The sequence below is a fragment of the Podarcis cretensis genome, assembly GCF_951804945.1.
Source record: "Podarcis cretensis genome assembly, chromosome: 6".
In the NCBI taxonomy this organism is placed as follows: domain Eukaryota; kingdom Metazoa; phylum Chordata; class Lepidosauria; order Squamata; family Lacertidae; genus Podarcis; species Podarcis cretensis.
In genome coordinates, this window is record NC_137175.1 from 99,004,874 (window position 1) to 99,031,055 (window position 26,182).

At 42.5% G+C, this 26,182-nt stretch overlaps 1 protein-coding gene across 2 annotated transcripts; it reads right to left on the reverse strand.

The window, feature by feature from the left end:
* Positions 1–957: 957 nt before the first annotated feature.
* Positions 958–18,179, reverse strand: UAP1 (UDP-N-acetylglucosamine pyrophosphorylase 1). Of its 2 annotated transcripts, XM_079981526.1 has the most exons (11): positions 18,100–18,179; positions 16,092–16,386; positions 13,797–14,001; positions 12,795–12,970; positions 11,046–11,218; positions 10,353–10,546; positions 8,642–8,785; positions 7,697–7,885; positions 5,766–5,813; positions 3,200–3,266; positions 958–1,530 (listed from the first exon to the last, which is right to left on the reverse strand). In XM_079981526.1, exons 2-11 carry the CDS (start codon positions 16,381–16,383, stop codon positions 1,453–1,455), a joined length of 1,566 nt encoding a protein of 521 aa, XP_079837652.1. In that variant the 5' UTR covers positions 16,384–16,386; positions 18,100–18,179; the 3' UTR covers positions 958–1,452. The 2 variants fall into 2 exon arrangements, with proteins under 2 accessions (XP_079837652.1, XP_079837653.1); XM_079981527.1 differs by lacking the exon at positions 5,766–5,813.
* Between the last annotated feature and the right edge of the window lie 8,003 nt (positions 18,180–26,182).

A 26,182-nucleotide genomic window follows, 5' to 3' on the forward strand; every position in this document is an offset into this window, starting at 1 on the left:
GGTATTACTAAGATCCGCCCCCCCAAACAAAGGCTGAATGGACTTTAAAATTATTCCTGGACTGGACTAGGAGTGCTGATGGAGTAATGCAGTTGGGAATGAACTGCTGCCGAACAGATGTGGTAAAGAGGCTGAATTTGAGAGAAGATCTTGCTTTCAACTGTGTGCCGAGGAAGAACCCCAGAGTGGAATTTTAATGGCACAGTTTGGATACACACTCTGTGAGTTATGGTGACAGCTGGTATGCGAGTCGGTAAACGGTGAAAGGAATGGAATGTGACCAGATAAACACTCCAAAGACTGAACAAAGGAAGATAGTAATTAACTCTCCCAGCACACCAGGTCTGGAACAACACGTGAAATAAAATATTTATTTGTAAGATGTAACAGAGGTTCTGTTTGTAAGGTGAAAAAGGTGGCCAGCTAGAAGAATGGTTTAACAGCAAGTGAATGGTGTTAATTGGACTCTAAATACAAAATGATGTGGCAGTGTGAGGAAATAATGATCATATGTTTGGAACAGGAGCAGGAAACCTGATTTTAAGAAACTGTATTAATAAAAATAATTTGGGGCGGGGAGGGGAATGAGACATTCATTTTGGTTGTCAAACTGGGACAGCAGGCACCTGGAGAGGCACACAAAGTCTTTGTTTGGCTCCTTCCCCAAAGCTCTGGGTGGACCGAATGCTCCTTGACAGTGTCCTCATAATCCCCTATTGCGCCCACATTACCCCATCAAGGAATCCTGTTCTATCCCTCCTCTAACTGATGGTATTTGGCATTAATACCCCAGTACACATATCTTCACAAGAAGCAGTGTGCTCTATGCACAAAACTGCATGCAAGGATCATTTATACAATCTCATGTGAAACACGTGGAGGTACAGGGTCAGCCCCCGCCCCACACAAAGAGTGGAAATTCAGAAGCAGGTTCAAGAAGTTTGAGGAAACACAGCATTGGGGGGGGGGGAGACAATTTAATCCAGTTTCACTCCTTCAGCAATCTTTCAACTGTGCAACCTTTGCAAGATACAACTGTTAATAAAAGCACAATATGGGTAGCCATAAAATCCCATCACTTTTTAAAAAGCCACATATATTTGAGAAAAATAAAATTTCTCCAACTCAAACCCCGTACCATAAAGCCTTTTTGAAGGTATACCATTGGATTTGATACAAAATGCCTTGAAGTACTGTAGAATGAAATGTAGCATCCTTGCTATTTTAAGTGTTACTACCCTTAAATTAAAAGTTATATAAATAGCTATCCTCAAGATAAAAAGCGTGAAAAGGACTACATCCATTCTTACTGCAGCCAAGTCCTGGATTTTGAGGGAATTCAATTTAAGTGAAAAACCCACAGGGTGATACTGAAACTTTAATTCAAATATTCACAGTCTGACAACCGAGGATCACAACAAGTTCTAGACCAGAAAGATGAACAGGGGGATCTCACAATCCATTCTTCACCAACTCATGGATAATCAAAGGGGCATGGAATTCTTTGTCCTTCACGTATTCCTCCAGGCCCTAGGAGAATAAAAGCAGCAACAGATATTCAGAAACTGGGCACAGCAGATTTAGTAGTACTAAAGGCTAGAGCGTCAAAACTTAAGTGCAAACCAAAGTGCAGCTCTGAACTTGGGAACACCAGGTTCAAATTTCTGTTCAGCCAAGAACCATTCAACTTTATTTCCCCACCTGTAAACATAAGTATTTATGATCTCCACATAGGAGTTATGGCAATAAATGAGATAACAAGATACCAGAAACACCTGGCATATAACACTTTATTCATACAAATTGGCAGCCATGTCAGAGTTTCAAGCTCCGGATTAATCATTTACACCTTCCATGTCCAACACAGAGCAAGTGGCTAGAAAAGCCAAATCAACTTCTGACATTCCTCTTGCACAGTTGAAGCAGATGTATTGCTTTTCTTTTCTAACAAAGTAATAATAATACAAATAAAAATGTGCCCCCTGCCCCTGAGACCATTAGTTATCATAATTATCCAACTTTCCAAAAATTTGTTTTATGCGTGTAGATCAGTACACACTGACCAATGCACAGTCTTCGCAGTAAGGCTCTATTCCGATGACATGAGTATCACAACAACCGGTAGATTCCTGTCTGCTGCAGCCTTCATTCGCCTTCACAGTCGTTCTAACATACTGCTTTTTATCTTCCGCCTGTTCTGCCATTGAGGACTTCTAGGATTATTCTATGTCTAGCTCAGTGGTTCCCAAACTTTTTTTGGCCATGCCCCACCTAAGCATCTCTAAAATCCTAATGCTCCTCCCCCTGGTCACATATAATTCTTACTATTCAAAAAGTGAACTCCTATTCACATGGAGGAAACCTAAAAGGCCATTAACTTGGTCTAATTCATTCTCAATTTGCCCCCCTTAAAAACCAAATTACCCCCCTGTGGGGTGTGTGGTGAGCCCCACGTTGGGAACCACAGGTCTAGCTCCTCCCCTTTGACCTTACCGCCTTGGGTGACCCTGCTGGGAGTACAAGACTCGTGACAGACCTTGTGGGGGACCGGACTATTTTTTTTTGGGGGGGGAATGGTGCAAGAGCACCACAAGCCCTTGTGGCTGCTTACCTGTGTCTTGCGAGCGGCAGGGGCTGGCAGCAGAGGGGTGATGAGCGGCGCACAAAAGGGCTCCGAAGAGGGGCTGCTTAAAACGGCGCCCACTCAAGCACTGGTGCTGCTGGCACCAACAAAGCCCAGCCCCCTTCCTCCTCTAGGCAGGGCAGGGAGAAGCCAGGAGGGAGGAGGCGCCGGCGCCACTGCCGTGGGAGGGAGTGGGAGGGAAAGAACACGCACTGGCAAGCCATGCAGAGATTCCCAGACCATTCGCGGGCCGGATCCAGAAGGCAATTGGACCTGTGGACCTTAGTTTGCCTACCCATGACTTACACCACTGTTTGAATGGCCAGATAAACTCACGCCTGCATCTACAAGATAAGATGACTTCCTCGTGCCAGCTCTCTAGGCTCCTCTTACCCCTTCTCCGCTACAGCGCCAAGGACAGACAGCCACCAGCTCATTTTTATAAGGCGTGCATAGCATACCTTCCTGTGGTTTACGTCAAGGCTTGCTATGTGCCCTGAGCGTTAAGAGAGGGGAATTACAAATTCAAACTGGATGGGGGTTGGGAGAGAAATAGAGAAGACCACATCAACTTACTTCACCCCCGTAGGAAACAAGAGGAGAAATCTCACACTGAATTGGGAAATCATTGGCATCCTTCAGTCTAAAGAAAAAAAGTGAGGGAGAAAAACATAAACAAATCAGACAAGATACACGTCTTTCAGTTAGGAAGGTAGTCACTCTTGTCACTTTGTTAAGGATTAGCATCTTCCTCAGCTCCTGCCAAGGAAACAGTTCAGCAGCAGTAAGGAAACTAAGATGGCACCCATGCAGCAGCTGCAGTACCTGAATCCACAGGGGTTAGTTAAGCTTGTGCCCTGAGAGACACACACACACACACACACACACACACACACACACACACAACGCACCAGTGGCAACTGAGAAGTGGGAGTAAAAAAATTAAAACTTCACTGCTCCTTTCACATACATATCTTCTTATTAATGAGCGTCAATATTAAACTGAGCAGACCATTTGCTTAAAAAACCCACTCTAATACAGTGGTACCTCTGGTTACAAACTTAATTCATTCCGGAGGTCTGTTCTTAACCTGAATCCATTCTCAACCTGAGGTACCACTTTAGCTAATGGGGCCTCCCGCTGCTGCAGCAATTTCTGTTCTCATCCTGAGGTAAAGTTCTTAGCCCAGGTACTACTTCTGGGTTAGCGGAGTCTGTAACCGGAAGTGTTTGTAACCTGAAGTGTTTGTAACCCGAGGTACCACTGTACATCATTTCAAGCATTGTGCCTTCCATCTTCAGACAATTTATGAGGGTTCTGGATTTAAAAATTGTAGCTCAACCGACTATAAAGCTTTAGTTGTCGAATCCAAGAGACACAAATTTTAAATCAGCAAGGCTCAGAGTTTAAGACAATGTCATTACGTTCTCGGGTGTTATTTTGGTTCTAGTGTTAGTATAATATGGAGTGCATTTTTTAAAAAAATGTGGTCTTTCCTTATTACTATGACTGGTAGCTGTTTGTGAAAATGTTGGTACTGCAAATTATTTCAATTTAACTGAATAAAAGAGGCAGTTGTTTGACAGCCCTTTGGGTTTCAGAACAAAAACAAGGCATGAAAGTCTGCTTGCACAATTGCAAACTCCTGTGCACATGTGCTTTCCATGTTGGAAATTAGACAAAAGCTATCTTAAGTGGCCCATAAAGGTTTCGGCTCACAATCAAGGAATTCATAAGCACTTTGTTCCAGGTCAAAAGTCACAAGAAATTCCAGCAAGTGATCCATTCTGCTAGAATTGGTGGTCCTAACAGTAAAATTAGTAGAGTAGATTGTATGATGATACCCAAAAGGAAATCTGATTATTGGTCCATCTAGCTAGCTCAGCACTGCTTACTCCACCAAGCCATGGTGCTCTAGAATCTAAGGGAGACAGCAAAGTGTACACGCCTTGGGCTGGCTTAGCAGCCTTGCTTGCAATAATGTTCTTGCCCACCTCCTTTGGCAGAGAAGGATTTCTCTCTCACTTGTGATGCCCTTTGGAAAAGGGAAGAAACAGCAAGAGAAACCAGCACTTTCCAAATTGCAGCACTACCAAGACCAGAGGTCGGCAAACCACGGTCCGTGGGCCGTATATGGCCCGAGTGGGTCGTTAAACCGGCTCCCCGCCCCTGCCGCCCGCTCGATCAGTCCCCGCGCGGAGCTAAACTGCCCCGCCGGTTGCTCTGCATGGGGCCACGGCTTCCTATTGGCTGCAGGAAGTTCGTTGCACAGCAGCTCTAGAAAGTTCTGTTAATACAGTGCAGCTGCACGCGAGCACTCCAATTCTCAGAGGTGCTGTGTATATGTTTTTTAAATTCACATGAACTATGGAGCTGAATCTGTCGTAACTATGCAGAAGCACTAGATTCTCAGTTGACTCTCCTCTTGCCAGTTTGTTTTAAAATGGCTTTCACAAGTTTTGTGTGGAAATTTCTTCCTGTGAACAGTCTTCTCCATTTTAAAATACTGAGCCCTTAGGCACAGAACAATAATAGCAATAATAATAGAATCTCATTGGGATCTGGAAATGAAGTCTACGTGAGAAAACAGGATGACCGATGGACACAGTAGCTTACAGTAATTACAGAACTATAGCAGAGATCAAACATGGTAAAAGCAATACCTAAACTGTGTCACTCTGCCTTCCAAAACATAAGCAAGCCTTCTGGCAAACTTAAAAACAGACTCTAAGCCTGGCAAAAACGCAGTGCATACTACACTGCATGCAAAACTGAGAGCCCTACCAGCTCATTTTCATTAAACCTCTTGTCTTGGTACACCATAAAAGCACTCACAGGGTCATATGCCATCAGCTCCCAGTTAAGCCTTTCAGATTCACAGATTTCTCAAAGGAATGTGGCCAGGTTACTCTTCAGTTTCACTCGTCAAGACATGCACCTTTCCCCAGCATTCACCTCAGCTGCCAGACCCTTCCCAAGAGACAGGTTTATCACAGCAAAAAACAGCAACCCACTCCCTTAAAAAATGAAACAGAACAGGCTGAGCACCGAGACCCTGCATGCTGCAGAAAGGATTGTTAGTCAGTGCCAAGCGCAACGCCATCACCATGCACCTCCACCCGTCCAGGATAGTATATTTACTTGTGACTGACATCCGCCTGGATCGCATCAGACCTTCCATTAGTGCAACTGTCACATGGGAAGAAAAAGGATTAATGAGAAGGGAAATGAAGCTAGGGAATATGCCAGATCAAAACAGCAGACTTTCCTGAGTCTCTTGGTACCTTGGTTGTCAAATGGCTTGGCTGCCAAGCAAATCGGCTCCCGAATGCCACAAACCTGGAAGTGAGTGTTCTGGTAACAATCAGAATTGGTTTTTGATTAGGTTCAACAACCAAGGTACCACTGTACAATGGTTGGTGGGGCTCATTCCATTGATATGACTCCTAAGGGCCTTGGAGGCCACTGCTGGCTGAACTGAATGACAGTGGCACGTTATTTAGGATTCTACTTCTAACTAAACAAATTGTTTTGCATGTGCCATGAGTGTGGTAGACCACTTCACTCAATTCCACTCTCTTCAGAACAACATAGATGTTTCTATGCAAGAGACGCAGTCTCCCACAAACTTAATCTTGATCATGTAAATTCAGTATGATTCCAAGACCCCTCATAACTCCCCCAGCCAGAAAACTTTTAATTCCACCAGCTCCAAGCATGGATGCAGTTGAGGAGATGATCACTCTAGTCCTATGAGCAAATGTGTTGAGGCACTCAAGTATGTACAAGCAAGGCTCATCTGCCAAGCAGCTTCTATTCAACCATTATAAAGCTGTTATCCCAGCTGTTTCCTAAACCCTACATTAGAGCAGCCTCTCTCAACCTTGGGTCCCCAATGTTCTTGAATGACAACTCCCACCATTCCTGACCCCTGGCCTCACTGGCTAGGGAGTTGTAGCCCAACAACCTCTAGGGACCCAAGACTGACAAAGACTGCATTAGATACTAGGGCTTGGTAAATTCATCAGCTCTGCTGAGAAACCAGCTAACATTATCTCCTCTTCTTCTGAAGTCTTTCCATTCCAGATGGTCATTATAAGAACACAGTAACCTACTGGGACACAGGTGGCGCTGTGGTCTAAACCACAGAGCCTAGGGCTTGCCGATCAGAAGGTCGGCGGTTCGAAACCCCCCGACGGAATGAGCTCCTATTGTTTGGTCCCAGCTCCTGCCCACCTAGCAGTTTGAAAGCACATCAAAGTGCAAGTAGATAAATAGGTACAGCTCTGGCGGGAAGGTAAATGGCATTTCCGTGCGCTGCTCTAGTTTCACCAGAAGTGGCTTAGTTATGCTGGCCACATGACCCAGAAGCTGTCTGCGGACAAACGCCAGCTCCCTCAGCCTACAGAGCAAGATGCGACTGGACCTAACGGTCAGGGCTACCTTTACCTTTTTAACCTACGGGTGCTTGTGTTCACCTTCTCCCTTCCTCTCCATCTTTTGTTTCTGGTGTGTTGTGCCTTTTAGATTTTAAGTCTGGGATTTTTCTATTGATTTGTTAGCCACTGTGTGAGCCTTTTCAGTTAAGGAGTGGGGTAAAAATACTTTATAAACACACTTCAAGGAATAGACAAATTGTTGTCTTCTGCTTGCTGCTATTATTCTAAAAGGGCGAAGGCACTGGTACATACCCACATCTGAAGAAGAGGGAGCCTAAAGCAGCTGTTCTCTAAAAAGGCTTGGATATCCCGGCTCCAGTTTGAATTATGGAAGGCTGGAGTAGTTTCCTAAATGCTGGGGTTCCATTCACTTGTCCCCAATGACACAGATGCAACTGTGATGATCAAGTACATCAATCAAGATTGTTGCCTCACACTGTGTAGTTATCTCAGCCATGCTAATTACAATCAAAGGGAGATATTATGGACATGGGAGCCTGTTGCAGAATATTACTAGAAACCCGATCAACTGGAACCTTCAGCATCCTTGCACACTCTCCCAGATGTACAGCCACTACACCCACTTCCATAGGCTATACTCAGGGGCGGAAGGCAAAAGCTAAATATTCTTACCGGGGAATTGCAGAAAGGCGTCTTCCATTTTCATCCACAAAGTGCCCTCCAGCATTGAGAACCCAACAGTGATGCAGTGACATCAGCGAGTGGCGTGCAGTGGTGGGGCTGTCTTTCCCATTCTGGCTGTCTGCATTCTTCAGAGGAGAGAACTCGTCTTCTCTCAGCACTTCGTAAACCACAAATTTTCTAGAAGAGCAAGAAAGCAGAGACAGCTCTGGTAAGTTTTTTTTTTTATCCATCAAATTAGAAGGAAACCAGCCAAAGTTCAAGAAGGTTCCCAAATACCTCAAATTTTACTGTGACAGGCCAGCCACGCAAACATGCAAGCATGGACATCACTTTCCAAGGCGAAGGCCAAGGACTTGTAAGAAGCAAAGAGAATCTTTTCCCAGTCTTCAGAAGTGGACTGCAGATTTTCAGTTTCCCTCTTTCTAGGCTGCGAGGGCAGTCCCAATCTGACACACAAAGGGACAACTGAAGGCACTGTGGCAAAGAGGGACTTTCCTGGGACTTCACCTTGCCACCATAGCAGAGGTTTAGTATACAGGCCACATGCTCCTCTCCAAGAAGGCCCCCTGCCCTCTTGCTGGTTTCCGACTATGACTGCCTCTGTGCTATCAGTTGCCACAAGAGTCTCAGGATGCAAGAATTCTCCTCACCCATAAGTAAAAATCTATTCTCAACTCCTCATGCAACATACTTCTTTCTGCTCTCCAAACTGCATGATTAACTTAGTTCCTCTCTTTGCTAATCTCAGCTAGTTTCTCGGCAGCTCAGCTTCCCAGCGCACATGCCTCATATAGTTTGTACCTTCTACAACTGTGAAGATCCAAAATTGGGTTTCTTGTTTTGAAAGTAAAGCTAACATACCAAAATGAAGTTGCAACAGGTAACACAAAACACCCTCAGGACTAGGCAGAGGAGCAGAACAAAAGGACATACTTGGCAAACTGGAAGATGTCAAATACGAATTTCTCCATCTTAATCCCATTTGGTTTGTCTGGCTTCAGAGGCTTTCCAGTGGCTACATCTATACACGGGATCTTCTTTTGGGCTACGTGGTGCTGTAGCTGAGGCTCGTAAAGACTGAAACATCAAGGGAAGAGTCAGCAGAGTCTGAAGCACACAGGGAATCAAGGGTCATTAGCTAAATGAAGCCTCCAGGTACCAGATGTTAGGGGCAGAGAATGGGGAAAGACATCACCTTCATGCCAGGCTTGTGAACTACTTGCACGGCAGCTGAAAACCAATACTGAATGAGATAGACCTAGATATAACAAGGCAGTTCTTAGGTTTCCATTGAATATTAATGTATTTCCAGCAAAAGACGCTTGATATCTAGTTATTCTGGCACAGAATAAGCCATCTATCCCAAGTGTAGGATATTTGATCCACACCTCTGCTTTACCTTTTGGCTGCAAAGGTAGAAGGTGCCATTTTCTACAGATGATCTGCAGTTAGGACTCACTACCACTTTTTACACACACACCTCACACACCCCACCAGCAGCAACTAGTACAAATCTCAGTGCAATCAGACTGCATCAGCATGCCAAAATCTCCACTACTAACTTCATGGTTTTAATGCACAATTCAGGTCCTCTGCTATTGACATGGAGCTCTAAACACCTCTGTCCCTACGTATTAGGGACCATTATCTTTCATCAATTCTCTTTAAGGCTTGGACACAATCAGCATATTATTTTTATCTACATTTACTGTTCTGACTGAGACAAAATAACATTGAAACTGGAAGTTAGAGCTTTGTGGTGGGCCTAGCAGAATGCTTCCATTAAAAAACCTTGCCATTTCCATAAGCAAGTGCCACTGAACTTCCCCCCCAAAAAAACTCAGAACAGTTAACCAGCGCCCCAGTTCTCAATCATTTCCACCTTTAAACTGAAACAGGGGGACATACTCTGCACAGGGACATAAACATAGCAGAATCAAGTGGTAAAGCTTTTTCTAGCTAGAATGATCGCCAGATTCAGGGGTTCGGGGGCGGATCTCTGTGGACCCAAAACAAGAGTGCTGGGATGCAACCTGTGGCGCTTTAGCTGTTACTGGATCACAACTTCTATCACCCCTGACCATTGGCCATACTGACTGGGGTTTATGTGAGTTTCAGTCTAAGAACAGGGCAACAAGTTCCTAATTCCTGCAGAATCATGTTCTGAAGGAGGCAAATCTAGCTGAATTCTGCTGTTAAAAAGCGAGAATTCGCTGTTCTCCCTCCCCGCCAGGGGTGCATTCAAACATGCAGCTCCCTGTCTCCAGCTGCCTGAAGTGCCATATTTTTCTGTGTATAAGACGCCCTCATGTTTAAGATGCCCCCCCATTTGGGGGGGGACTCCAAAATAAGAAAACACCCCTTAGCACTACCCGTGTATAAGATGAGCCCCAATTTTAAACCTTTTTTTAAAAATAAAAATAAAAACCCTAGTCTTACACACGGAAAAATATGGTAGCATAGTTCAGGAAAAGATTTACCCCTTGATTCCGCTACATGTATAAACTGGCATTGTTTGCTAAAAATTTGTGACACAAAAGGAAGGTAGCAACTGCAGATATATGAGGATAGATAGAAGGAAATAATATATAAGAGCTATTCCACTCCTGTAGGAGTGCATCTCAGGACTAAAGGATGCCCGTACTTGACAATGTCTTTCAGAAACTCCAGGGTGAAGTAGTGGTTGGCTATGTTCCCAGCATTAAACAGCAGCCGGCCATCAGGTCCCCTTTTCTGTGCTGTGGCCAGAGAAATCTCACTGTACTCCACCACTTGGTAAACGCCACCCACTCGGCACACCACACCAACGGGCTCTGTGGGATTGGTCTTTTCAACAACCTAATATAGAAGAACAACAACAGTTTTGTTATACTTAGAAGGCTAACAAACTGATTACAGCATGCACCTTGGTGGGCTTCATCATATGCATGAACGTACATGGATGCTATTCTTAGGTACCACAGTATAATATGAACATAAGAAGAGCCAGCTGGATCAGGCCCACGGAGTCCAGCATCCTGTTCTCACAGTGGCCAAGCAGGCGCCGGCAGGAAACCAGCAGGCGCGACCCGAGTGCAAGAGCAACTCTCCCCCCTCTGGCTTTCAGCTACTGGTATTCATGCATGAGTAGAGAGGAGGGAAACAGTGGAATCAAAAGGCAATAAAAACTAAAGTCTGACAGTTCAATGAAGAAGCCATTCAGAAGATAAAAGAGTGCAGTTAGTTACACCTAACACTACCCCACCCCCACAAGGTCTTACAGAGTCACCTTCCCAAACCTAACAACAGGAGGTGAGGGGGCTACTCCCTCTCTACAGCCTGCATCAACATGGGTTACCTTTGCTCCACAGTCTGCTCCCTTCTGTACACAGAAGCCAATGAAGCGAGGGTCAGCCACTTTGACTAAAATATTGTCAACACAATAGACATGGATGCTGCCAATGCCTCGCTTTTCCATGTCCTCCACAATATGATGGGCTGCCAGAGCTCGGTAGAGACCACCATTACCATCTTTAGGAAGGGAGAAGAAAAGGAAGCAGTTCAGTAGGTCAGAAAAGTTATTTTTTCACATCAGGTTTTGTGCACCTTTTTTTGACATGACAAAGACAAGTTAACATACTTAAGGTTTGTCAGTAAAAATCCTAAAAATTCAGCATTACTGGTAACACAGAATATATCAGCAGCATCACTGAAAACCTTATATTCCAAATGCCTTTCGATTTTTTTTTAAAGTCCTGCCCACACACAAAAGTCAGAGAAAACCATCCCCCCTCTCGAGAGAGCTCTGTAAGTGATGGTGTTTCAGCTGAGGCAGTCTGCCTTCTTCATGGCCTCCAGTGTTACCCTGGGTACAGCAGGACCTTGGTCCAAAACTCTGAGGGGCCAGTGAGGTCCACAAAGGAGGCAGCATTCCCTTTAGGGCTTTTAAAGGTAAGAAGCAAAACAATTAACTGAGCTCCACATAGAAAAGCATTTCAGCTCTATGCATGAGCTAACTGCCAGCTGGGCAATCCAAAAAACAACACAAACATTAATTGCTAAAAGATTTGTTGGGCAACATATCAGATGCTGGGGCAGCCATGATGGCTGCTGCACAAATGATAGCCTATGCCCCCACAGCTAATCTTTCATGAAGTATGGAACTTCCTTTTTAATAAAAGTTCATGCTAATCGCAAGCGTTCAATCAGAAAGAAAATGTCTTGAAGATTCAGCGTTTCCATGCTTGAAGTATCTGGAAGCTGAAAATGTTGGCTTTGAGAAAATGACCACGATGGCCCTGTGTAAGGGCAAAGTGATGTTGGGGGCCTGGTTATATGGTTCAAGAATTTTCACATGTTGCCTTACATAATGACCTGAAAGCTTTTTTATTGAGCTAATAAAAAAATAACCAGATGAATAAGCATGAGCAACTTCTGTGTGTTAAATTTCTGAATTTGGAAGATACTGAAGGGTGTTATTTGGAACCATCATAAAAATAAAAAAAGAACGGTTGCTCAAAGTTTGGAAAAAAACCATACTTGTTAACTTAGTCACTACTGAAACAATCAAATTTGGAGCCCAGTTACACAATGCCACAAAAATACAAGTTAGATGGCAAATTTTTAGTGTCTCACTTGTTATAGTTACTGGTGTTATTGAAGCTTAGCTGCTGGTTGTCATGATTCTCTATGAAGTTTGGGAGTCTACGTCTTGTTGGTTTTTGTATGATATTCCTATTTTCTACATTGTTTTCTTTATAATCACAATCTGTTCTATTTTTTGAATGATAAAAAGGGAGGAGTTGCTTTTGGAAGACATAATGGGGGGTGAAGAAGAATGAGGAAAAAATGACATTTTTAATTGAGGCCATCATGCCAAACTGTGGATTTGCATAGACACAACTGGGAAACAAAACATGAGAGTAGGAAAGAGGCTTGCTGGTAGCCTCAACTATTAAGCAGAAGCCCCAGCTGCCCCTTTCCTCAGCACCTTTTCTCATCAAGTCACAGGAAGCAAATTACGGACATAGCAGAAGCTGATGAATGCTAGAGCAAAGAGGGGCAATTGCCAATATGGGTTTGGAAAGGGTTCCTATAGATGTTGCACCTGGTGCCATAGAAACTTTGCCTTTCTCTTCCAAGAGGATTTTCCCATCAAAGTCCATAGCAGGCAGCATCCCTTGCTGGAAGAAGATCACATTCTCGTTCTTTAAGCCAAAGTATTTGTGCTTCAGGAAAAATTCTTCAGTCAATTCCATTGTCCTACCACTTGTCATGATGTACCTGAATGGCACAAATAAAAGAATCATAGATAATTACGACAGGGAGCATATCATATCATATCATCAACATCATCACCATCTATTATATATTTATATCCTGCATTCCCCACATCAGAACTCAAAGTGGCTTACAAATAAAACAAGAACTGCTACGAACATAGAAAAATCTATCATTGAAAAACAATAGAATTAAAACTAAATAAATCTATAAAATCTGTTTAAAGCATACACATAATTATAATAAAATCAGCATGGCACCAGCCTTTTAACTAAAAGCAGTCACTTTCCCAAAGCCTGTTGGAAAATGAAAGTGTTCACCTCTTATGGGATACAAAGCTCGTGGCCTTTCCTTGCTACTAGACATACGTAGGAACCTTCCTCCCCAAAGGGCCAAAAGAAGCCATGCATTCACAAGTGTTATTTCACAGCTTTCTTATGGGCTCTGAAACCATACGTGCCAGAAAACTTCAGAGGAAATAATTCAAAACTGGGGCAAGAGATCTTATGCCAACTTATAGCTATTTTACCCTTGCACTGCAACTTTATAAGATACACCCCTCACTGTTGAAGGGCCCCAAAGTACTCTTGGGGGGTGGAGTGTGTGTAGGGGTTGATGATGTAGAAGAAGGGAAAAGAATGTCTTCTGCAGGCAAGCTGTCTTCTGCTCACACCACTGCTGGATACAACCCTGAGTAGCCATACAGCCCTGAAAGCAAGGCAGCAAAAGCTTCTGAACCAACAAAACAAAGACCACTAACAGGGATCATCTGCTTCCACTTGGTCCTGAAGAACACTGATAAAATGACTGAAGTGTCCAAGTTGCTTACCATGGAATAACACATTTCAGGCCATGTTGTCTTTCAGCCAGCTGCTGCAGTTTCAGGATGCGCTCTGCTTGGATCTGGAAGAGAGTTTTGTGGGATGGCAGACCTACATCATACATCCCCTTGGGGTACGAGACACCCAGCCTTGTTCCTTGCCCACCAGCTAGAAGAAGAACAGCAACTTTGTTTTGGGAAATCTGTCGGAGACCTGAAAAGAGCAAGAAAAATAAATGTTACTCCAGTGATTGACAGCAAGCATTTGATTTGCACACAACTCTTTTTCAAGCATGCAAGGCATTACTCAAAGAATCTAACTGATCCAAACAGACGTGCGTCACATAATGAAGCTAGAATCTCTGTATCCTGCTCTTGGAGACTCCAGTCCTCTCTACTACTAATCTAAGGCTGTTTTATGCGCTACTTGGAACCAAGAGTAATGAGAAATTCCCTAACATCCTTCTACACCACTAGAATTTGCATCTTGAACCAAAAGCTTCACTTAAGAACAAGAAAAGTAATTACAGTTCTGGAGATATATATGCATTGTTTAAAGTATATTTTTGTTGCTGCTTTTAAGGGGGAAAGGGGGTAGAGCATCTGTACTCTGTATGACTGCCTTTCCCATCCTATAATACTACTCTCAGGTTTGATTGCTTCTCAACATCAAAAAATCAAAAATGTGTGAACAAGCACATTAAAAGTTACATCATTCATTTTCAGAATAGACCTTGGAAGATGGGGAATCAGTGGTTATGCCAACCTGTGTTTGACATCACATGTACAGTGCTGGAATGAATCTCAGGCTCACTTGCTAATTCCTTGCCTAATTTCCAAGTTTGAAAAGCAGAGACTGTTGGTTTGGGTGAAGTGGCAAATTGATGGTTTGCCTCAAGCCAGGCAAGTTGGCTAGCCATGAGGTTGGGGAAATGGCAAGAAAGAATGTTGCATGCAAATCTGGCGTTCTCATCAATAATTTTATTATCACAGGAGTTCAAATATGGGTGTTTCTAAATATACATTATGTGTTAAATGTTTATTTGGCCTCCCCATGATAAAATGCTTCCTGGATTACTTCCTGCTTGGAAACATGCCTGAAACTATTTAAGCATTTGTTGTTTTTTTTAAAAAGGGCACACAGTATAGGTGAATGAGGAACACAGGCAAAGAGCAACCTAAGCAGCAAGGCAGAACAAAGCTAATTTCAAAAAATATTCAGTAGTACCAAGTTTTCTTGGCCTGGATAAGAATGCTGTATTACTCAAAAGCCTGCTTTATGACATTTTAAACAGTTACTGAGATAGTAAAAGCAAAATCTTGCTTATTCTCTTCTTAACAGCAACACAGCTGCTGCTGCTGCTGCTTTTGCAAGTTTTAATATTTTTCTAGTCCAGAGCAATCAGACTTGAGCCTAGATATTACTTTTTCTTTAATTCTTTAATTCTTTCTTCTCTCTCTCTGTCACTGCTTCAATCCAGACCATACTCCAAGCCCACAGATCTTACGACTATGGTATGATAGAGTCAGTCTCCAGCTGACTCTGAGGGGAAAGCACTGGCAAAGGTCATAGCGCTTTGGGATAACAAGGAGAGTCCTTATGGACCAACATGCACTTCAGCGGTCCAGAGAACTGGCACAAACAGCTTGCTCAAGGGTCCACTGTTTCTACTTTTTCCTGCAGTTTCTAGTGGAAGAGATCATATTAAGAGATGGCACTCAGGCCTAAATCCCTTTGGCTACATAGTAAAAGGAATAGCAGACTCCCACATAGGCCACCAAGGCTCCATACAGTCAAGACAACCAAGCGGAGGAACACAACAAGACAGAGAAAATTAATCTAAAGAGTGCTATTCAGCATTGTTACTAACAGAATGAAAACCAAGGAACTGGTATGTTCTCCCCACTTGTAAAATTATTCATAATTTGGCATTCAGCAAGCACCTTCCATAAGAGTCTAGAGACATACACAACCATTTTTAAAAATGTTAGTCTCAAAATACATAGATTTGCCATTGTATTATTATAGTTACACAACGGTCTGTAAGAAAACTTCATGAAGTTGTGAGACTTCCCACTTCCCTCAAAGCACATGCTCAAACCTTGCTACAAGGGGTCCCAACTGAGCTGGCCGTAACATCAGCCTACACCTTCTAACAGAGAGTGCTTTCATATTTCACAAACTGTGGATATTATATAAGAAGTGTAGAGAAGCAAGCCTATGATCTGATTTGTTCTTTACATAGTCTGTATCACTTCAGGGACCAGGTCTGACTATGTGGCAAGTGGGGTTCCTCTTGTTACCTTCCTGCTCCCAGGCTGACAGATGGGCTTGGTCCCGAGTTGCACTCCCTAGCACTTCACGCGGCACAGGTTCCATTTTGGCATCCACGTTCTCCTGTCCTGGCAAATGGCTGCTTTCCTTCATGGCTTTCTGGAAAGCTTGGCCCAGCTCTCCCAGATTCATGTCCTTCAAGTCTCTATACAGCTCTTGCTGCTCTGACACATCCAGTTCTTCCCAGAACCGAAGCAGATGGCTCTGTCCTGCCTCAGCCAAGCAGCGCTGGAGCTCATGGATCTCATTGTCCCCGTCCATGGCCTATGGAGGAGAAGAGAACAGTAAGACTTACTGAGAAACTCTTAGCCCAAAAACACTTTGCACTTCCCCCAGCTAATAATAATAATAATAATTTATTATTTATACCCCCCCCCCATCTGGCTGGGTTTCCCCAGCCACTCTGGGCGGCTTCCAACTGAATATTAAAAACAGTACAGCTACAGCAGCCTTGAATTTAACAATTCACCAGGTAGCCATAGCCAAGCAGGTAGTCACATAGGTGAGATTCAATAAAGTACTGTATTTTTTGCTCTATAACACGCACCCGACCATAACACACATGTAGTTTTTAGAGGAGGAAAATCCGCAGGCATTCCCTCCATAACACGCACAGACATTTCCCCTTACTTTCTAGGAGGAAAAAAGTGAGTGTTATGGTGCACAAAATACGGTAATTGAGTAGACTGGGAGATGGGTGAGTCACTCCTCCCCACATTTACCAAACTACTTGGTTTCCATGCTAGTGAAAAGAAAGAAAGCCTCTTCCTTGTTTATTTATTAAATTTTGATACTGTTCTTTATCCATAGATCTCAAGGCAGTTCAGAACATAAAAATACAAGATAAAAAACACAAAATACATAATAAAAAGAAGAAGAAAAGGCATAGTTAGAAGGCCCTTTTCCTTACTAGCTTGCATTTTCATACTGGCTGCAGTGGATGTGACTAATCTTCGTCTATGGCTAGCATGGAATTACAGGCCACTTGCCTCTTAATAACCGCATCAAAATATTTGAAGCCCACTATTTTTTGTGGAATGATTTACAAAACTGGAATATAGAACATAAGACATTTTGAAAAGGATGTGCAGGATGCCGGCCTGAATCTTGATCCAAGAAGGCCACCATTAAGAAGGGGAAAGCACCAATTCCAGGGATACCTAAGTGAACAGTTCTGCAGGGGGAAAGATTCCTGGCACAAGGAGGCAAAGATAGCCTAATTCACATCTGTAAAGGCAAATACTGAAACAGGGTTGTTCTTTTTTAAATTGTGTTTATTTTAGTGCTTACATCCCATCTTATTTTCCAAAAATGGAATTCAAGGTGGCATGAAATCACGCAACAGTTAAATGTAGTATCACATACACACACACACACACCCTTTACAAACAGTAACAAGTGCATACTCCCAATATTACTATAAACACCAATAACAACACCCATTTCTTTTTTTATCCCCATGTCCTCTATAGAACATATATATTCTCTGCATATATATGTGCCCTTTAGAAGCACCCCAGAGTTACTACAACAAACAGACCAGCTTGCTAGACTCGTACACATGCACACAAACGCCTCACTCGTGTCATCCATCCACATCATACTTCTGCCACTGACTATGGTAACTTCCTTATACCATGGGGGTGCCAGGTGTGACACAGAAAACATCATTATGCTGTGTCTATAAAAATAACATATTCTCTCTCTCTCTCTATATATATATATAGATACTGTATATACACAGACATGTACAGTATGCGCTCCTTTTATGCTACTCTGCAAAGCACCGTCAAACTGCATTAACCAAATAAACCCCACTCTGAAATGCACTGCTGGGGTTGCTCAAATTTAGCACAATCAGTATTTTCTTTATAAAAAACGAAGGCGCGACTCATGACTCTGGCTCAGCTTCAGCAAGAAGCTAGATTCTGTGCGATTTAACTCTCTCTCTCTCCCCCCCCCCCCCCCCGGGCTCACCTCCCGCGGCGACTCGCAGCGCCGTCCCGGCTCCTTCCTTCCCCGCAGCAGCCCAGCCAGAGCCCTCTTCTCAAGCCCCGCCCCTCCTCACCCACCTCCACCAATGGCAAGCTCCGCGGGGCGGGGAGGCGCCTCTGCCACGTCAGGCCAGGTCCCGGGGGAGCCGCGCGACGGCATTGGCTGGGCGCCCGGGCGCGCGCGGAGCGGGGCGGGGCCCGCCCGGGGAAGGGCGCCTTGCGCGGGGCGGCCTGTCGTTGCTATGGCAACGGGCCCCTTTGGCGTCATGGTCCCGCAATGAGCGAGGCCTGGTTCCTCTCTTCTTCCATGAGTCATAGGGTTACAACACGCATATTTGCAAATAAAACGTATGACACCCAAATAAGTATCGTAAGATGATGTAGGGAGGGGTCCCTAAGGCCAGGACTTCCTTCCCAAGCTGGTCTGCTGAGTCCTGACTTCTCTTAAAATCTTCATTATTATTAGTCACTTCATTTCGAAACTGCTTTACGTTTTTAAGATTTAAATCTCAAAACGGTTTACAAGCCACATTAAAACATCAGATAAAACAGTCCAGAATAAAACATTACCGAAGAAAGTCAGAAAGTACCATATACATTCAAAGCAGCATAATTAAGAGAGAGCGGAAATACTATTGTAAAGATTTCAAAACAAAAGTTGACAAAGGTGGTCAGCTGCACAAGGCACCTTCAACAGCAAAGCTAACGGGAGGGAAGGGGGACTTTTCAAAAGAAAACATAACTAAAGGATGTCAAATATAAAATGCACAAGTAAGACAGCATAATTAGCAAGAGAATAAAATGAAATAAAAATGGAGAACAAAAAATTACCATAAGCACAGACCATATTTGTTGCTGTTGCCGCCAATCCTGCTGGTGCAGAATGCTGCAGCATGATTGCTGACTGGGGTGAGGACTTGGGGATCATTCTATTGCTCTTTGGGGCAGTTGTAAAGATGAATGAGATCATAGGATCATATAAACGTGAAGGGAGGACTGTAGGGAAGAGACCTTGAGGGTCATCTCATCGAACCATCTGCAATGCAGGAATCGCAACTGAAGCTCCCAGGACAGATGGCCATCCAACCTCTGCTTAAACCTCCAAGGAAGGAGAGTCCACCACCTCTCCTGGGAGTCTGTTCCACTGCTGAACTCCTCTTACTATCAGCTTTTCTGAATGTTTAGTCGGAATCTCCTTTCTTGGAACTTGAAGCCATTGCCTGGAGTCCTGCCCTCAGGAGCAGGAGAAAACAAGAATGCTTCCTTTTCTGTTTGACAGTCCTTCAGATATTTGAAGATGGCTATTATATCTCCCTCAGTCTCCTCTTTTCCAGGCTAAATATCCCCAACTCCTTCAACCATTCCTCATAAGGCTTGGTTTCCAGACCCTCGATCATCTTGGTCACCCTCCTCTGCACATGGTCCAGCTTGTCAGCATCCTTCTTACCGTAAATTGAGGTGCCCAGAACTGGTTACTGGTGTGGTCTGACTAAGGCAGAATCAAGTGGTACTATTACTTCCCTTGATCTGGACACTAGACTTCTGTTGTTGCAGACTAAAACAGCATTCACTACAGCCAGGTTTGGGGTAGGAGAACCTTCCTTTGTATTTCTATTAGATTTATGCAGTTAATCCTGTCTAAGAGCCAGCATATGCACCTCATAATCTCTGGGTAGAGTAATTTCTTGGTGACTGCGTCTTCTGCTTTCCCACACTTGGATGGGGGGACGGGACAGGGTTATTTTTGTCTGTCCCCCTTTCCGCCTTCAACTGTTGTAGGGAATATATTCAAGTGGAGAGAGGTGTGGCATCTCATCAGAGTATTGCAGAAGAATGATGTCAATCAACATTTGATGATCTCCTTCTACCAGTCCACAATAGAAAGTGTCCTTTCATACTGCATCACGGTGTGGTACGCTGGTTTGACATCATCTGATAGAAAGTGCCTACAGAGGGTGGTGAATACGGCACAAGATATTATGGGCTGTCCCGTGAATCCACTGGATGAAATAGCGGAAGAATGTTGCCTCAGGAGAGTGAGGAAAATTCTCAGGAATGATTCACACCCTGGCCAGCACTTTCTTGATCTCCTGCCCTCGGGCAGAAGATATAGAAGCATGATTAGTTGCACCAACAGGGTAAAGAACAGCTTCTATCCGTGGGCTGTTAGGCTGCTGAATGAAAAGATAACAACAGGGTAACTGACTTTTGGGTTTGGTGGGTGTGCGTCAGTAAACAAGGGGAATTAAAACTAAGAGAGCTGGGTAGGGGGTGCTTGTGTAATCTCACTGTATACAAGTGACAATGAAGTATTTCAATTCAATTTCAATTCAATATGCCTTTCTTTTTTTTTTTGAATGTATTTCTTTCTTTTTTTTATAAATATTTATTAAGATTTTTTAAAATACAAAATGCAAAAATAATAAACAATATAACATAAATCATAACACATTTTTCAGAACTTCTTTGGACTCCCTCACGTCTCCCACTCCCACTTACATCGTTATAAATTTTTCCCAGCAATTTATCATCTTGTTTATATTCTTAAATTTTGTTCAGTTAATTTAATCTATTCTCCACAAATTTTATATTTCCCTCAATCTCACTTATCGTCAATTTCAAATCTAATTTAGTGGTAGGCAATTATTTATGATCTAGCATCCTTCTTAACCTTCAACCAAATTACAATACTTTTGTAGATAAATCTTGAATTTCTTCCAGTCTTCTTCAACCCTCTCTTCTCCCAGGTCTCGAATTCTGCCAGTCATCTCGGCCAGTTGCATATAGTCCATCAGCTGCATCTGCCACTCTTCCAGTGTGGGTAGATCTTGAGTTTTCCAACTCTTGGCAATGAGTATCCTTGCTGCCGTTGTTGCATACATAAAAAATGTTCGGTCCTTCTTTAACACCTTCTGGCCGACAATGCCCAGAAGGAAGGCCTCTGGTTTCTTAGTAAAGGTATACTTAAATACCTTTTTCAACTCATTATAAATCATTTCCCAGAAGGCCTTCACTCTAGGGCAAGTCCACCAGAGGTGAAAGAATGTTCCTTCGTGTTCTTTACATTTCCAACATTTATTATCAGACAAATGGTATATTTTGGCAAGTTTAACTGGGGTCATGTACCATCTATATATCATTTTCATTACATTTTCCTTCAAAGCACTACATGCAGTGAAGTTCAGCCCAGTGGTCCACAACCTTTCCCAGTCCTCGAACATAATATTATGCCCAATATCCTGAGCCCACTTTATCATAACCGATTTAACCATTTCGTCTTGTGTATTCCATTTCAGCAGCAAGTTATACATTCTTGATAATACCTTAGTTTTTGGTTCTAGCAATTCTGTTTCCAACTTCGATTTCTCCACCTGGAACCCTACCTTTTTGTCATTTTTAAAAACTTCTTTAATCTGAGCGTAATGTAACCAGTCTCGCACTTTATCCTTCATTTTCTCCAAACTCTGCAATTTCCAATTATCTCCGTCTTTTTCTAATATTTCCCAATATTTTGGCCAATTGGCCTCCATATTGGGTCTTTTTCGGGCCTTAGCTTCCAGGGGTGAAAGCCACCTCGGGGTTTTATTTTCCAGTAAGTCTTTATATTTTGTCCAGACTTTAAAAACTGCTTTCCTGACAATATGGTTCTTAAAGACCTTATTAATCTTAACCTTATCGTACCATAGATATGCATGCCAACCAAAGGCATTGTTAAACCCTTCCAAATCCAATACGTCAGTGTCTTCGAGAAGTAGCCAGTCTTTTAGCCAGCAAAAAGCTGTGGCTTCATAATACAACTTTAGGTCTGGCAGGGCAAAGCCCCCTCTTTCTTTCGCATCAGTTAGTATCTTAAACTTAATTCTGGGCTTTTTGCCCTGCCAGACAAATCTAGATATATCTCTCTGCCACTTCCGGAAGCACTCTGTCTTGTCCACAATCTGCAATGTTTGAAACAAAAACAACATCTTTGGCAATACATTCATCTTAACAGCAGCGATTCGGCCTAACAGAGAAAGCTTCAATTTTGTCCAACTATCCAAATCTCTCTTAATTTCAGACCAACATTTTTCATAATTATCCTTAAATAGACTCAGATTTTTTGCTGTTATGTTTACCCCTAGGTACTTTACTTTTTTAACCACAGTTAGTTCCGTTTCTCTCTGAAACTGTTCCGACTCTGCATCTGTCAGATTTTTCCCCAACACCTTAGTTTTCTGTTTATTTAGTTTAAATCCTGCCACCCGACCAAAATCTTGGATCAGTTGTAATACTCTTTTTGTACTAGATTCTGGCTCCTGCAGGGTCAAAACTAGGTCATCTGCAAAAGCTTTAAGTTTATATTGTTTCGCTCCGACCTGAATCCCTTCCACCAACCGGTCCCCTCTAATCATATTCAAGAGCACCTCCAGAACTGATATAAATAACAAAGGGGAAATCGGGCAGCCTTGTCGTGTTCCTTTTTCAATTTTAAACTCTTCAGTAACCACATTGTTTACTATCAATTTAGCCTTTTGTTCTGAATATATTGCATCAATCCCATTCTCAAAACCCCGACCCACTCCCATTTCTTTTAAATTTCCCTTCATAAATTTCCAAGAGATATTATCAAAGGCCTTCTCCGCATCTATAAAGATTAACACTGCTTTTGTATTTATATCAGTTTGCAAAAGTTCCAAAATGTCAATAATGTTCCTTGTATTAGCAAACATGTGTCTACCTGGGAGAAAGCCTGCCTGGTCTTTATGAATTACTTCATTTAGAACTTTTTTTAATCTACTTGCCAAAACATCTGCAAAAATTTTGTAATCCACATTTAAAAGGGAGATGGGACGGTAGTTCTTGAGTTGCGTCTTTTCGGCTTCCGATTTTGGTATCAATGTGATGAAAGCTTCCTTCCACGATTCCGGCGCCCTCCTCCCCTCCATAATTTCATTGCTAACCTCCATCAGTGGTTGAATCAAATGGTCTTTTAATATCTTATAATACTTGGAGGTTAGCCCATCTGGCCCTGGAGATTTGCCCGGTTTCATGTTTTGAATGGCTTGTTCAATTTCTTGACATGTTATTTTACTGTTCAGGAGAGATCTATTTTCTTGTGACAACCTTTTAAGTCCATTTTTCTCCAAAAATTGTTTTATCTCGTCCTCATTCTGCGGCCCTTGGGTATATAATTTTTTAAAGTATTTCTGGAAACACTTTCTAATCTCCGTGGGGTTCTGAATATTTCTTCCTTCAATTTCCAAATTTGTAACTGAATTCAATTTTTGTCTCTTCTTCAACTGCCAAGCTAGCAGTTTCCCACATTTGTTTGCCGATTCAAAAGTTTTTTGTTTCATTAATTTAATCTTCCACTCTATTTCCTGATTTATCAGTTTAGAATACTGTGCTTGATAGAGTTTGATTTCTCTCAAGATCGGCAGGGACTTCGGGTTTGATCTTAACTTCTTCTCTAATTCTTTTATTTTCTCCAAAATCTTATCTTTTCTGTCATTTTGTATCCTCTTCCTTGCCGCATTCTGTTGTATCAAGAACCCCCTCATCACAGCTTTACTTGCATCCCAAATAATTCTTTTTTCCACCGCAGTGTTCATATTTATCTCAAAGTAATCCTTCAATGCTTTCTGGGCCTTCTTAGTAATCTCCTGATCTCTAAACAGATTGTCATTCATCTTCCATCTAAAGGAACCAGTTGGTAATAGTATCATATCCATTTTCAGTGCGTTATGGTCGGAGCAGGTTTTTGGGCAGATTTCCACCTTTCTGACCTTCGGTGCCAGACCTCCAGTTATCCATATTTGGTCGATTCTTGTCCAGGTCAGCTGAGCTTCAGAGAAGAATGTTCCTTCTTTTCCCAAGGGATTCTTCGTTCTCCAAATGTCAATCCAGTCCATATTGTCAGTCAGTTCAAAAAAGGTCTTTGGTAGTCTGCCATCTTTAGTGACATTCTGGCTTTGTGACTTATCCATGTTAGTTGATACGACCCCGTTCATGTCTCCCATCATGATGATGTTGTCATAATCCAGATATTCCAGCATAGTCTCATGCAACTTCTTGAAAAATTCCGACTTCCCTTCATTTGGTGCATAAATTCCTAATATCAGAATCTTTTCTCCTTGATGTTGTATTTCAATTGCCAAAATTCTTCCATATTCATCTTTAAATAAGAATTTAGGTGACAGGCTCTCTTTTGCATATATCACCACGCCTCTCTTCTTTACTTTGTCTGAAGATATAAATTCCTGACCAAGTCTTTTATTTATTAGTACTTTCCGGTGGAGCCTAGTCACATGTGTTTCTTGTAAGCAAATAATGTCCAATTGTTCCTTTTTCAATATATGAAAAATTTTCCTTCTTTTTTCCGGAATGTTACAGCCATTTATATTCCAGCTCAAAAGTTGCAGAGACATCCTGGATAAGCCTGGTTATTTTTCTAGGGGTAGTACCTTGTTCGCTGGGTCTTCAGAATCCGAGGGTGCGGGCACCTCTGGTACTACAGGCCCCGAGGGTAGTTCCAGTCCTTTTTGAAGGTCCTCTCCGTGCGCAGTCAGAAATTTGTCTCTATCTTCCAGTGATCTGATTTTAATCTTCTTCCCTCTAAAAGTAAAAGATAATCCTTGAGGAAAATCCCACCTGAAGATAATCGTGTTGCTCCTTAACAATCTTGTTAGTTCCAAATAATCAGATCTAAGGTCCAACAGTTGTTTAGGAATATCCTTAAAAATTTTGATTCTTCTGTCCAGAATGTCCAGTGACTTTCCGTAATGTAAACCCAAAATCTTGTCCCTTTCCTCCTTCGATCTCAGTATTATTAAACAATCTCTGGGCTTCTCTCTCTTTATAAGTCTTCCAAGTCTAAAGGCTGATGTAATTTTAAAGTCTTTTTCCTCTAGGTTCCAAAACTTGGAAAATTCTTTAGTCAGGAACTCAGCTAAGTTGCCTTCTTCCACCTCTGGTATCGACCTTATCCTTAAATTAGTCTGTCTATTCTGTAGTTCTATCATAGAAAGATAGGTCTGATGTTCACCTACTTGTTTGCTGAGTGGTCTTACCTCTTTCTCTAAATTTCCCAATCTTTGGCTGGTATCTTCAGCCAATTTCCGATTTTCACCTGCAGTCTCCTTTAGTTCTCCAATTGCTTGCACATTTTGTGCAACTTGTCCAGTTAGTCTATTTAAACATTCAGTATTTTGTTCAATTTTAGCTGTTTGCTGATCAGCTTTTTTATCCAAAGATTCCACTTTTTTATCCAAAGATTCCAGTTTTTCAAGAATTTTCTCTAAAGTAGAACTAATTTCTCCTGAGGCCATCTCTTCCAATTGGAATTCCTCAGTTTCTGCCTGTGGCAGAGAAGCAGCTTCTTTCTCAGAAGTCAGAGTAGGCAAAGTAAGCACAGTAGGCACAGATGATCTGCGTGCCTGGGAGACTGCGGTTAGAGTTGTTTGTCTGGTTCTCGGTCCCTTTTTTCTTGCGCCACTCATTCCAGAGTTATCTAAAATTCAAGGTCAAGCTGAGTTGTTCCCATGAGAAAGCAGCGGCCCAGATGGTAATAGTCAAACAGGAGGCCGGGAAAAGGAAAGTAAAACAATGTCACTGCTATTAATCCCAAATCCTCTAGGGGGAACTTAAAATGTCTTTAGGAAAGAAGACAATTTCAATAAAAATATTATAATCCCATTTAATGTCCGAGAGCCTTCAATAAGGTAATTTTTAGCAGAGTTAGTGTTTAAAAAGTCACAATGTTTCAAACAGCGCTTGCTGGTATTCCAAAAGATGCTTCAAAGTAACCAGTTCAAACTCCCTCAGATTGTTTCAAAGTTTAAGTTCAAAAGTATCCAGCCCTGCAAGCTGGCTACTCAATTACTCAGGCAGTTCCAGCACCTGGGATTCTTGCTTTAATTATAATCCAAATAGAAGAAAGGTATCAAAGTCCACGTAAAAGTCATATAATCAATTACTTAAAGTCCTTATTCTGCTTAAAAATAATTTCCACGGATGTCCAGATCAGTTGGGTTAAAAGTTCACTCTTTGCCTCCACTCCTCCGGCTCTTTGCTTAATGATTCAATGA